Source organism: Prinia subflava, chromosome 21 (assembly GCF_021018805.1).
Source record: "Prinia subflava isolate CZ2003 ecotype Zambia chromosome 21, Cam_Psub_1.2, whole genome shotgun sequence".
Classification (NCBI taxonomy): domain Eukaryota; kingdom Metazoa; phylum Chordata; class Aves; order Passeriformes; family Cisticolidae; genus Prinia; species Prinia subflava.
Genome location: NC_086267.1, coordinates 7,356,636 through 7,369,923, shown reverse-complemented (window position 1 = coordinate 7,369,923; position 13,288 = coordinate 7,356,636). Strand labels below are relative to the sequence as shown.

Sequence of the window (13,288 nt, the reverse complement as noted above, 5' to 3'; positions counted from 1 at the left end):
AGAGCCTTGTCCTGTAAGAGGTTTGAACACCAGCATGGTGCCATCTTCGCCAGCTGTTACGAGCTGCACTTTTACCTTTTCTCACAGGAGACACTATCAATGTCCATGCTCTGAGACCGAGAGAGGGACTGAGATTGGGTTTCAAGGCTGTTTGATGGAGAACTGCTGAGGGAACTCACTCCTTCGCTGCTCTGGCTTCGGTGGGCTACTCCTAAAGAAAAGGCACCACCAAGATTACTGCTACAGCAGTGAGAAGACACCACACATTATTTGGATGGAAAAGGAAAGGAAATGCTGTTTTTCAAGCCAGCTCTTAACCATTCTCAGCAGTGTATTAGGAAATGAAAGTTAATAACCATACTTGACTACAGATAATCACATTTTCTACCTCCCTTGCAGCAGCAATGTAGGAATGCTTACCTGCATTAAACAAAGATAAACTTGCATCCACAAAGTGCTCAGAGATTCTCTCTGATAAAAACTGACCTCTCAGAAGATTGCTCTGTCTACTACCTTAAGACATTGTCAGAGCCCCTCTAAAGACTGTCCTATGAGAACAGGACTTAACACTGGGCCATTAAAATGGAGTTACATCATCAATTATACAGGAACAACAAATATTCCTTGAGTTCTTCACCTCTGCTCCCTCCTCTTCCCAAAGCCAGTCTAGCTAAGCCAGTGGACAAAAGAGACCAGAGCAAACAGGGCTCAGCAGGGCACAGGACTACGCTGTTCTGCATCCCCTTGGGTGTTCCTTACAGCCAGGAAAATGCACTTTAACTGTGATGCTGCTGCACTCATTAACAGCCCTCCTCAACCATACTACCATCTTTTCACACAGATCTTCCAGAATTTACTTGCATTTGTACTTTGCTAGATCAGGTACATAATACAGTACAATACCTGATTTAATTGATTAGATCAGTTATTTGTTGCATCTTCTGAAATAGATAAAATTTGTAAATATCCTGCTTGTATTCCCTCCAGTAAATAGTGAAATTGGCAAAGTAATACAAAGCAGAAAGCAAATACTTCATTGTTATACTGACAATGCCCAGTCACAGCTTGCTATTTTTAATTGTGCTGAATGCTTGCAACTAAAGATCAAAAATTAACTTGAGACTGCTAAAATGTACCTAGAAACCAATCAATAGAAACTGTGTTGCAAGACTTGAAAGGGATTTTCCTGTCTCCTTGACACATCTTTTCCATAATATTGTGTAATAATAAACTTTATTACGAAGTTCTTCAAGCTTCAGTAACCCATACTGTAAATGCTACTGAGTTTACTCACACCTGGAAAACAACTGTAAATGGAATGAATGGAAAACCATGAATTACTCAGAAGATTCAAACAAAAAGTACATTCGTTCACTGTTGTGCAACATTTGTTTGTGAAAACGACCACGAGCAGAGCTGCCAGAGCTGCCAGAGCTGCAGCCTACCTGCGGCCCCGATGGGGGAGGTAGCTGGGGTCATGCTGTGCCCGCCCAGGCCCAGGCTGTGCGAGGGCCCCGGCGCCGGCGGCCCCGGAGGGGTCTCTCTCTGCGGGGACGTCAGGGGCGTGCTGGGCTGGGACGAGGAGCCTCCTGCCAGCCGTGCCAGGCGCCGCCGCCGGATCTGCGGGGAGAGAGGCCCAGTGAACCCAGTGCCTGCAGGATCTGCAGGGAGAGAGGCCCAGTGAACCCAGTGCCTGCAGGATCTGCAGGGAGAGAGGCCCAGTGAACCCAGTGCCTGCAGGATCTGCAGGGAGAGAGGCCCAGTGAACCCAGTGCCTGCAGGATCTGCAGGGAGAGAGGCCCAGTGAACCCAGTGCCTGCAGGATCTGCAGGGAGAGAGGCCCAGTGAACCCAGTGCCTGCAGGATCTGAACCCCAGTGCCTGCAGGATCTGAACCCCTGGGCCTGCAGGGATCCCAGCCCCTGGGCCTGCAGGGATCCCAGCCCCTGGGCCTGCAGGGATCCCAGCCCCTGGGCCTGCAGGGATCCCAGCCCCTGGGCCTGCAGGGATCCCAGCCCCTGGGCCTGCAGGGATCCCAGCCCCTGGGCCTGCAGGGATCCCAGCCCCTGGGCCTGCAGGGATCCCAGCCCCTGGGCCTGCAGGGATCCCAGCCCCTGGGCCTGCAGGGATCCCAGCCCCTGGGCCTGCAGGGATCCCAGCCCCTGTACCACCAGGTCCAGTCCATCTGCAGCTCGGGGCTGCCCCCAACCCTCCCTCACAGTGGGGCTGGCTCCTGCAAACACTGGAGCCTCACCTGAAGCCTGCTCAGCTGCGCTGTGCTCCTTTGCTCTGTGTCACAGCACTGCAGAACCCTCCATGTTCAAATTTTAAGTGTGTATTTGCTGCCTTGGAAAACCATTTGCCCTGGGAATGCTGTGTTTGTCCCTCGAGGGGTTGTGTAAGACCAGTTTAACATTTACTGCTCAGCAATTTCAAAACCTGCAATACTCCTCCCCATTTACTTTGGCATTTGACAAACCGTGTTAATGTGATAAAAGGGACAACATGAATGTGACCTTTGCTTTAATTTCACACCACATGATACCAACACACCCGTGCTAAAGAAGATCCAGTTGAAAGATATTCAAGACCACCACTGTTCAAATTAATCCAAAATAGAACTGCAACACCAAAAACAGGCATCCTGTGTGCTGGACAGAAGCATACTGACAAGTAAAGACAGAGTAACAAAACATCCTCTTATCACCTGGAGACAGTCCGTCACAAAGAATTTTAAAAACGGTTTTTGCATGTTATTTTTAAGACAGAGAAGCATCTGCCTTCAAAAGCCAACTACAGGAAACTGTTACAAACCTAATTATTAAAAACAGCATGTGATCACACAACACTAATGTTATATATGAGAAATAAACAGACAAAATAAAACTTATAAAACTAGATTTATAATGCTTCAAGCTTCACATAAACAAAAATCAGAAAATAAGTTATTTATGACCACAGGCTGCCTCACAGGATCTGTGCCCAGAGCTTAAATCTTTGGCTTGAAATAGGCCCAACATGAAAGTATCGTATTTGAGGATGTCAACTCCCAGCAAAAATCAGCAATTCCTGTTTTTCTCTTTGTACTATGACACTCAAGCATTGCTCACAACTTAAAAGTTTTCATTTCTGCTCATAGTCCTAAAGAACTGCCAGGCAACTGAAAGAGTGAACAAAAGATTTGTGTCAAGTCAATGTCTACACTACATTGCTGTATCATTTAATGGCCTGTGAAACCTCCTCCAACAGGAAGAAGAACAGATCAGATTAAATCAGACTTCAAAAACTGTGGGAAAACAGTGTCTGGAACTACATCTCCTTCCACGACAGGTGTCACCACATGAACATGGAAGGCAGCTAGGATTTTTTTTGAGATTCAAAAAAATAGCTATGAATAGAATCTCTAATCCTTCCTCCTTGTCAAGCAAAATAGGGGAGCTTAATGCAGAAATAAATTGTTCAGCTTTGCCTTTAAGTAAAAGTAATACATATTAGGGTCTTCCTCTTCTTCATTTGTACCTCTTATGTGAAGTTTTCAGTTTTTCATCCAAGTGCTTATCTGAAAAAACTCCAGAACCACCTCAGCCCTCAGAGGTATAACTGAGAAATGTCAGCTGCATGTCCCCATATCTGAATCTAAATTAAGTGTTCACAGCTCACAAACACAACAAATACACACACAAGCTCTCCATATATGCACCAGTGTGTGAAGGAGAAAGATGATTTCTTTTTCTTGCTTTCTCTATAATTAATGTGACATGGAACTCTTCCACACCTGTTCACATGAATGCTTGCTAGCTAGCTCCAAATCAGATTTAAGGCAGGAGATATGTGAGGAGAAAAAGGCAGAGATGAGAACCAATATATTTATTAATTAATTCACAAGTATAGTCCAATTCATTACTCAAAAATGGGCCCCTCTCCATCCTCTCCCTGCATCAGGCAGGTAACTGGGGACACTTGTGGCACTTGGCACTCCCTCCCTTCCTTTGTTAGGCAAGATCCAAGCCCAAGTTAAAGCAAATCCACCTGCAGCCAGCACTGCTGGAACAGGAGGCCACCGAGACAAATCTTCTGCCTTGTATTTGTTACAATCCCCTTAGGGACCAGTCCCCCACACTGAAACCTGCCCTGCAAAAGCTCTGAGGAGGGCCTGGAACAAGAAATCTGCACAGACACTGAGCTGCTTTGAGTTACGATATTAGTAAGAACTAATAAAATATTTTACCCTGCCCCTTTAAGAAAGATGGGCAAATCACACTCACTTTCCTTCCTGCTGAACAAAGTAACATTAAAATATAAATAAACTCCGAATATTTTTACCACTGACAGATACAGCTTTCACAACTGAGGGTACACAGACCACACGTTAAAGGACCAGATCTGGTTCTTGGAAACCCCATGCTGCCATGTCCCACCTGGTTTATATAAAATTATTACAGGAATAGGAAGTTTTAGCTAAAGACTAGGAAGTTTTAAGTAAGACACAAAAGAGGAGAAACATACTATGCTAAAAAGGCCAAGTATAGGCTAAAAAAAGCTTGAAAAGATGGCATAAAATAGGTGGACACATTCTATCTGGTTAATTCCCTGTATCTTCAGGCCGAACAGCGGGGAGGGGAGGGAGGACGGGCACAGCTGGGGACTCAGAGGACACAGTTTGCTTGCACAACACAAGGGACAAACAAGACCCCAACTGCTGCCTCCACACAACACAAACAGCACGTCAGAGGGGTGGGAGCTCCCTCCAATTAACCTGCTCCCAGTTCAGACTGAATGACTGCCCAATTACCATGAAGCAGCACAAAGCTGGGGGTTTAAAATAATGTTTTAGGGACATTTAGGGTATTTGAATAATCCCCAACCTTGATTTCAGACCCAAGGCAGTGACATATGACAAAGCTGTTATGTGTCATTATGTTACCTAATAGTGACAAGGTTTTCAGTCCTAACTATTGCACGGGCACTGCTTGCTCCACAGCCCATCTTCCCTGCAGAGCACAGCTCTGGAACATGCAGTTTAAAAGCCTTATTAAAAAAAATGCAAACTAATTGGCTGAATGGGAAAAACACATTGCTTTTTAACTAGTACAGTCTAGCACAGGTTTTGCTGGACACATCTGGACTACATCTATAAATAGCAGTTTTCAGAAATACATTTTTGATCTAAATGGACTTCTTAAAAGCTGTTAGCTGCCTTCACCACAACAAAATACATAAAAATTGCACCTTGCTAAAGATGGCTGACTGATAATTTAATTTTGCACCAGGTAATAAAGATACAACCAGGAAGACCAGTTCCTCAGGCTCACACATTCCCAGTTAAAAAAAATCTGTATCAGTATCTGCTATAGTGGCAACTGCTTAGTGAGACTTAAAGCAATTTCCTCTTCAACCATAATGCAGAAGAGTTCCAAATCTGTACAATAAAGGGTAATTTGAATTGACAGCTTCATTTTTCTTGTATTCATTAGAGCATGTTAAACTGGTTTAAGAAATGCTTCATTTTTCTGGTGATGCTGGTCATGTTCTATGCTCAGAAAATGCTACTCAAAAATCACATACATGTTGAAAGATGATAAACTCACATTGTTCTTTCCTACTTTATGCTATGTTTAGCTGGATTCTGCCTTTTTTTCTGTCAAGTCTCTGTTCTCATCTTATGCTATCTACTGTATTAAAACTCACATACTAAGAAGGAAATTTTTTCCCCCTTCCTAAAAGTTTCACTATAGTCTGTAATGAATTACAACTCCTAGTGCATTAACAAAGCAAACACTGAGAAAATGTCAGTGAGAGACACTGTTAACAGGAGGGGAAAGAATCTTCTTAAAACTAAAATATCTGTATGATCAATTGTGTATCTCTTCTTTGTAAGCTGCAACCCATTAGTGTTACATTTAATTACGGTTTGATAACAGAAGAGAACCTTATCTGAAAGAGCCTTGCAATTAAACTTCTGCTGAGTATTTTTGTCACTTTCAGTCGCTGCCTGAAAAAAAGACTGACTCTGAAGAAGTCACATTTAGCATATTCCAGAAGGTTATCTTCCAGAATAGCCTGATCCAGGCCCACCGTGCCAAATAACAGCAAAGTGGAGATGTGGAGGAACACTAAAATCCACTTGGCTCTGACTTTTCGGAGAGCGATCCATTAATAACAAGAAGTGGCACCATGACTGTTAAAATGACACAGGACTGTCACAAGCAATCACCCAAAAGACCATTTGGTTTGGTCCTTGCTGAACTGGACAAGAAGGACATGGAAAAGTCACTCGAGACAAACATTTGGCCAAAAAAGGTGGATGAGTCCTCACAGGAGAACTCCTTTCCTGCAGCCTCAGGTCCATGATGCGGCGGTTTGATGATGTCAGTAAAGTGCTGAGGCAGTGACACAAACAAGGTTAAATAACTCTGAAATTAATCACGAAACACCTCAGGACCAGGGCACTTCAACAATGAGAAGAACTGCGTGTAAACAAAGTCCTCACGAAATCCACCTGTAATGCTGGAGACCCTTTTCCACAGCAGACTCACAGCACCAGGGACCCATCCCAACGCGGGCTCTGTTCTCCTTTCCCCAGTGCTGCCACGGGCTGGGAGGACACTCACCAAGCAAACAGCACCAAGTGTTTTCTCCTAGATCATGATGCAACACAGCAAGACTGCTAAACTGACAGACAACATCACCACAAACATCCCAACCTTTTGGAGCACAAATCTGAGTGATAGCAGCAGCCACCCTGCTCTACAACCCCACTACAAGATATGGACAGAATAACTTCTTCTGATCCTCCCTAGAATGTCAGTACAGCACTGAGCCTGGATTTTAGCAGGTCCAGTAAAATACATTTTGATTTCAGGATTGGGACAGTGGGAAACTCCCTGGATCCTGCTATAATATATCCAGGACATAATTAATTTGGAAATCCTCTACTATATGGACAAAACTTAAGACCTTATTCTATATTAAAAAACAAAGGAAAGCAACATCTCTTAAAAGAAACAAGGATCAGCTCACCTTGTTCACATATTTATGTGAATAGGATAAACACACTATAGACAGATGTTTGCCAATAACAGCATAACACTAGAATTCTTCAAGGAAAGACAAAGCGCTTGAATAAAGAAAATCAAAGGAAACACTGGAAAACTGACAAGCCTGATTGAAGCTGCTCCAAGAAGAAATGCTACTAAATATAAGACCACGAACACACCCATCTCGCTTCTCAGCAGAGTCTAAGGAAGCAAAATTTTAAGTGTTTTACTATGTTAAAAGGCTGGGTGTTTCAAATCACACACAAAGAACACATAAACGCCTTGTATCGGCCACAGAGAGGGAACAGGCTGCGGACAAAGGCAGGGAATAAACAATTAACCAGGAGAGCAGCCACCCAACGCCACGGCCGGGCCGGGGGGTCGCGGGTCAGGGGCAGCCCGGCCACAGGAGGAGAAACCCGGGCACCGGCACGGGGCGGAGGCAGAGCCTCTGAGGGTCGTTCCTTGCACAGCCTCGGCTCCGAGCCGGGCCCGGCGCCCCCTCCCCGCCGAGCCCACCCGCCCCCTCAGGCCCCGGCCCCGCGCACTCGCCTCGTCCGCGCTCAGCTCCTCCATCGCCTTCCTCTTAATGGTGCCCGGAGGGAGGGCGCGTTCCTCCGCCCCGCCGCGGGGCCGCTCCGAGGCAGCGCTCTCCTGCCGCCGCTGCCCCCCGGGCCGCCTCACAAGGGCATCTCCGGGGCGACCGCGCCGCGCCTCGCCCGCCGGCAGCACCGCCGCCCCCGGCCCGCTCCCCGCCGCCCACCCGCGCCTCAGCTGCCGCCGCGGCCGAGGGGAAGCCGCCCTGCCGGTGCCCCCGCGCCCCTCAGAGCTCTCGGCCCCGGCCCCCGCCCGCCCGCGGCCGCTGCCCCGCGCAGAGATTATTCATCAAAACAACAGGGCGGCGGCGGCCATCTTGGGGATCACGTGACCCCGCGGGGGGCCGGGCACGCCGGGGCCGCGCGCGCGCCGCGCCGGCCAATGGCAGCGCGCCGAGGGGCGGGAGGGGCGGGGCCTGAGAGGGGCGGGGCTCGGGCGGGGTCCGGGAAAGGCGGGCCCGGGGCTCGCGAGGGGGCGGGGCCGGGTAGGGTGGGGCCGGGAGGGGGCGGGGCCTGTAGGGGGCGGGGCCGGGTGGGTCAGGGAAGGGGCGGGGCCCGGAAGGGGCGGGGCGGGGCTGGGCGGAGCGGCCCCGGTGTCCGTTCGGGCCCCGGTGTCCGTTCTGGACCCGGTGTCCGTTCGGGCCCCGGTGTCCGTTCGGGCTCCGGGCTCCGGTGTCCGTTCTGGCTCCGGTGTCCGTTCTGGCTCCGGTGTCCGTTCTGGCCCCGGTGTCCGTTCTGGCCCCGGTGTCCGTTCGGGCCCCGGTGTCCGTTCTGGCCCCGGTGTCCGTTCGGGCCCCGGTGTCCGTTCGGGTCCCGGTGTCCGTTCTGGCCCCGGTGTCCGTTCGGGCCCCGGGAGCGGCGGGAACAAGGGCGGGAAAGGGGCCCTGCCGCTCAGGGACACCGCGACCCCAGGAACGGCCAAGCTGCCGGAGCCTTCCCTCTCCAATGGGTGCGAAAATATGAACCCCTGCTCAGTGATGAGTGATTGAGAACTCACAGGATCTAAAGCTAATTATTGCGAGCTGAGTGACATACCAAGGAAAGAACAAGATGCCAAGACCCCATTGAGCACTTGGTCTCGGCCTTTTCTGAGTGCAGTTTGAATACGAAGTATATTTTTTTTTCCTTATTACAAACTTTTCTCCACCTAATTCCCTCATTATACCATAAAATGTTTCTGGAAGACGTTAATCTTTTCCGTCACACTTGAAATGAAACTCAGCTACAGAACAAACAGACAGGTTATATGTAAGTATAACCCCAGCTCAGCTTGTTTGAGTTACAATACATGTAGATGAAAGAGAGAAGGATTTTTAAAAGTTTCTCTTTTGGCAAAGGATAAACGAGTGGAGAGTTGCATCAGCAAGCTTTTAGCCCAGGGTGAACAGTCACTCAGAATTTGACCTGAACAGAGAGGGCACGGGGCAGTGTGATTTGAGTCAGCAAAGGGAAGAATCCCGTAAAAGCTGTACAACAGGATGTTCTTAAGATGGAACAAAACTGATCCATGTGAGCTATTAGGGACTATTTTCATACACACTGCAAATAATTATATAGCAATAGAATTGATCCATTTTTTAAATGCATAGATGAGACAGGTAGGCTATCTGGTCTTGTGTTTTTATACATCCTTAATGTACTTTATTGATCTAAATCTTTTTGAGCAAAATATTTTGGTGATGTAACCAGGGTGCTCAGAAAGGAAACCAATACTTGCATCATAATATATATTGTCAGTCCTTTTATAGAATAGATGTATATTGTTACCTTCGATTTTCAGATTACACTTCATTTTGTGTTTCTCTCCTTGGGATTTTTTTATTTTTTTTAAGATAATTGAAGTGGTCTGAAACACCTTCCAATGAAGCCCTCCAGGTGTTCCTCGGGGAGTTCTGCTCTCAGTTCAGCGCCGCCTTTCCCCAGGGCAGCAGCGGCTCCGCCGGGCCGGGCGGGCCGCGGGGTCTGCGCGGGGACCCGCAGGAAAATCCGCATTTTATTACAAATAAACGGGAGCGGGGCTGGGAGCGGGGCCGGGCCCCGGCCCGGGATTCCCGCTGGGAATTCCCGCTCCAGCACCGGCTCTGCTCTCAGGCAAATGGAACCGCTCAGGCCCGAGGGGAGGCGCTGTCAGGATCCACAGCACAATCAGGCATTTCACTCACATTCTCCGAGCTGTATAAAAACTATTAGTCCTCTTCTTTTTACTGTGGAAACCAGCTTAAATTTATACATGTCTAGAAATTAGGGGAGGGCTTCAATCTAACCAAAAGCCTTCCATGCTTCAACAGCTTTTGTCTGACTCTGATGGTGGCTTAGAGCATTTTGAACCGATAAGAGCTATCAGAAATGTGGTGCTACTCATTTCCAAATGCCAGGGAATGTTTTTTTCATGTGAAGTAATTAAGTTACTAAGCTTAAGCTATGGTTCTTCAAGAATATGCAACGAAGAACTTGCAGCAACTCATTTGTAACTACCTAGTTTATCTGACAACTTACATGTTCACACAAGAAAAACTTTTCTATGCAATATTGAACACGGTCATGAAGAAAAACAATTAACCTAATTAACAGTTGTATGCAAACAAAGCTTAACTAAAGCAGCATTGTTTTCCCTCTGTATATGTGCTTACAGAGTTCAATTATTTTGCAGACTGGGATCTTCACGGATCCCTCAGACCCATTTTCATGGTTCTGGGATTTGACCACAGGCTTGTTTCCTCTGACAAGCTCAACTTCATTATTTTCGAGAACAAAGCACCTCTGGCACATTATGGGGCCTCACACTACAGTGTGAAGGACACAAGCAAGTAAAGTAATAGTCTACACCTCTTTAAGAGGAGTATTTTGAACAATAGATGCCTACCTTTTGCTGTTTGCTTCATTATTTGTTATCTTTGCTTCTTTATCAGTACCCAGCTCCCCCTGGGTTTTTTGATGTTGACATGCCTCCTAGAATTGGCATGTTTTCTTTTTTTAATTGACTTTTGATTACCTAAAGATTCAGGCCTCATCACTTTTGTTTTGTTTTTTTCCTTCAAAACCATATTCAAAAGCAAGGTACTTAAGATGAGTTTGGTTTGGGGCATTTATTAGCAAAAATCAGACCTTTAAAACTGGCAACAGCAGACATTTTCTGAGCCAGAGGCTTCAGCCCATCCAGGTTCACAGTGCAGAGTCAGGAGCCCTCACGGGACAGGAGGCCCAGCACACCACACACACTCAGGCTCTCTTGAAGACCTGTTTGCAAACTTGATTCTCACAACGAAGCTCCTACAAAAAAAGAAAAAAGAAAACACAAGGGTGTATATATATATATATATATATATATATATATCAATCAAAGGAACTGCTCCCAAAATTGAACACAGATCCTTTGCCTCTGCTCTGGCCATGCTAATAACCTGTGTTTAACATTCTGAATTTAACTACACATTACACTGAAACAATGAAACTGTTTCACAGCAGAACGAGCTCACAATCCATTACACATCCTGCAGGGCTAGAACACTCGTGCACATGATGACCACTGTATAAATCTAATTTTCACCATACAGAGATACAGTTAGGAGAAATTTGAAATCAATACCAGGTGGAGGTCATCCCCTTCGAGCCAGTGAGTCCAGCCCCTGTTCTTCTTCTCACCAGTCTGGACACAGACAAGTTTGTCATTTTCCCAGGTAACGAGGCTCTGTGGAACAGGGAACAAAGAGGTGTTTCTGCATGTCTGTCTCAGTTCTGTAAAATACTTGTAGAAAATGTGCATATTCCTGAATAAGAGGACCTAGATATTACTCCTAAGTGACACCCCTTGTCTGTAACTCAGGCTCCTACTGCTGTCTTGCACTACAAATATTATTCTTGAGACAATTTCAGCTCAAGTATCTGGATTGATCACCGCATCTTTATTTTGTCACAGCCTCATATATTCACTCTTACCTTGCATTTTCTGTTATCCAAGCCTTTATTATCTTCCTCAAACTCTTCTCCAACTTTGAATTCAAGCAAATAATCTCTGAATGTGCTAGTGGTATGGATGTAGAATGAATCGCCCTCTTGTTTGATCACTTTCTGAGGCTTCAGCATTTTTGCTATTTTACGTGTTGCAAAGTCAATACCTTGGAGAGAAGGCAAAAATATCAGAGTTGTATTTATCATCAGCCATTCTGGCAGCCAGGAATTAATCTGTATTACTACCAGAAGCATTTCTTAGGTTAGTTGACCTTACTGCTATGCAGCATTTGGTTTTTTTATTGGAACCTTTTGTTATGTTTAAAGCTGCATGTTACACAGGTTAAGTTGTCCTCTTGTACTTTTTACTCTTTGAAAAGAAATGTACTCAGCTGTTGCACAATTCCTATGTAAGATTTCCAGGACTCTGAGCCAGAAGATTCCTGGAGAGAGTTGGCTTTCCCCACAAAGACACCCAAACTTGGTTTCAGACTTCACCCCCTCTTAGCAAGGTGTTAATGCCTATTCTCATCTTTGTCAGAGGAAAGGCAATGAAAGAATTAACAAGAACTCTGCATTCTATACCTTAAACAGAGTGAAGTGAAGGGAGTCCTTAAAATTCAAGAAGACCCTCATGGGAGAAGGGAGGAAGGACAGCTGCAGGTATTTTCACCTACCTAAGGCCACCATGTAACCTTCAAAGTTGTCATTGCTGACAAGGTTCCAGGTCCCACTGAAATCCACGGGCATTGCCACACCGCAGAAGGAAGGTCCAGTCCCAAATGCAAATGTAGTTTTCCAGCCAGGCCTTTTATAGGCAGCCGTGGGTGGGATTCCACCCCAGGACGTTTCTGCTGGAGGGGAAGGGTGCCCTGCTGAGCCAGTGGGTGAGAGGGCAGCTGTAGAACGGCTCCAGCTGTGTCCGAGGGAAAAGTTCACCGCGCCTGAAATCTTCGTGTGGAGCAAATGTTAATAGCCCAAGAGCCACAGTGCAAGCCAAAAACTGGTTTAAACCATTTTCTCCATCTTGTACACTTTAAAGGAACTGCTTTTGTCATTACTAAGATTTCCTGCAAGCTTATTAGATCTGGGGCTTTATGATCTGAAATCCAGATATTTGTTGAAAAGGTGAGGTACCTCTGTAAAATCACGCTGTACTTGACCAGATACGGATGGACTGTTGAACTGTGGGTTGTATTACATCAAGAAATTTTAAAGCAATACTATGGCAAGAGATAAGAGTTATATCATGTTGGTTTATGTCTGGAGTGAATAGTGAACAGAATTCCAAAAGTAACCTTGTGTATACAGGAGATGTAACTCCTGCCTTTGCTGTCTGTCCTGACACACACAGGAACTCTCCCACTGATGCTTTATTGAGGCTGCACACTGTGGCAGAACACGCAGGCAGCAGAGCACACAGTGCAGCAGACAAACTTCAGTGCTGCATTCACCTCCAGCAAAGAAGTGACAGAAATTCCTGATGACCCAGCAGTGTGTTTTAAAAAGCAAAAAAATGCTTGACTTTGAAGAGAAAGGACTTAGGGAATTTGGAAGTAAGGAAAAAAGGGATTTAGAGGTGAGGAAACACACCTACACCTACTACCTTTACTTATTTACTGACTTGTGTCAGGCTGAATAGGAAGGATAATATTCTGCAGAGAAGTTTCCCCAAAGTTTAGCTCCATTTTTGGAGCTGGCAGTTTGA

The 13,288-nt window shown here is 46.3% G+C and overlaps 2 protein-coding genes across 3 annotated transcripts in view; both read right to left on the bottom strand.

Moving 5' to 3' along the window:
• UBE4B (ubiquitination factor E4B) overlaps positions 1-7,901 on the bottom strand; it is a 31,080-nt gene extending 23,179 nt beyond the window's left edge. The window contains exons 1-3 of one of the 2 annotated variants that reach the window (XM_063417040.1): positions 7,589-7,901; positions 1,446-1,620; positions 76-211 (exon numbers count right to left, since the gene is read on the bottom strand). In XM_063417040.1, coding sequence (XP_063273110.1) covers positions 76-211; positions 1,446-1,620; positions 7,589-7,612 — 335 coding nt within the window. In that variant the 5' untranslated portion in view covers positions 7,613-7,901. The remainder of the gene's footprint in view (positions 1-75; positions 212-1,445; positions 1,621-7,588) is intronic. The other variant, XM_063417039.1, reaches the window with a different exon arrangement.
• A 1,105-nt stretch (positions 7,902-9,006) lies between these two features.
• RBP7 (retinol binding protein 7) lies at positions 9,007-12,985 on the bottom strand. Its single transcript, XM_063417073.1, has 4 exons — positions 12,258-12,985; positions 11,569-11,747; positions 11,219-11,320; positions 9,007-10,902 (listed from the first exon to the last, which is right to left on the bottom strand). The coding sequence occupies exons 1-4, from the start codon at positions 12,328-12,330 to the stop codon at positions 10,852-10,854; spliced, it is 405 nt and encodes a 134-aa protein (XP_063273143.1). The 5' UTR covers positions 12,331-12,985; the 3' UTR covers positions 9,007-10,851.
• Between the last annotated feature and the right edge of the window lie 303 nt (positions 12,986-13,288).

Excerpts from the sequence above, each read along its gene's own strand:
- RBP7 (XM_063417073.1), bottom strand. The coding sequence starts at position 12,330 with ATGCCCGTGGATTTCAGTGGGACCTGGAACCTTGTCAGCAATGACAAC. Across the intron at positions 11,748-12,257 it reads AGGTTACATGGTGGCCTTAG|GTATTGACTTTGCAACACGT; the intron begins GTAGGTGAAAAT and ends CTTCTCTCCAAG. Across the intron at positions 11,321-11,568 it reads TGGATAACAGAAAATGCAAG|AGCCTCGTTACCTGGGAAAA; the intron begins GTAAGAGTGAAT and ends CCTGTTCCACAG.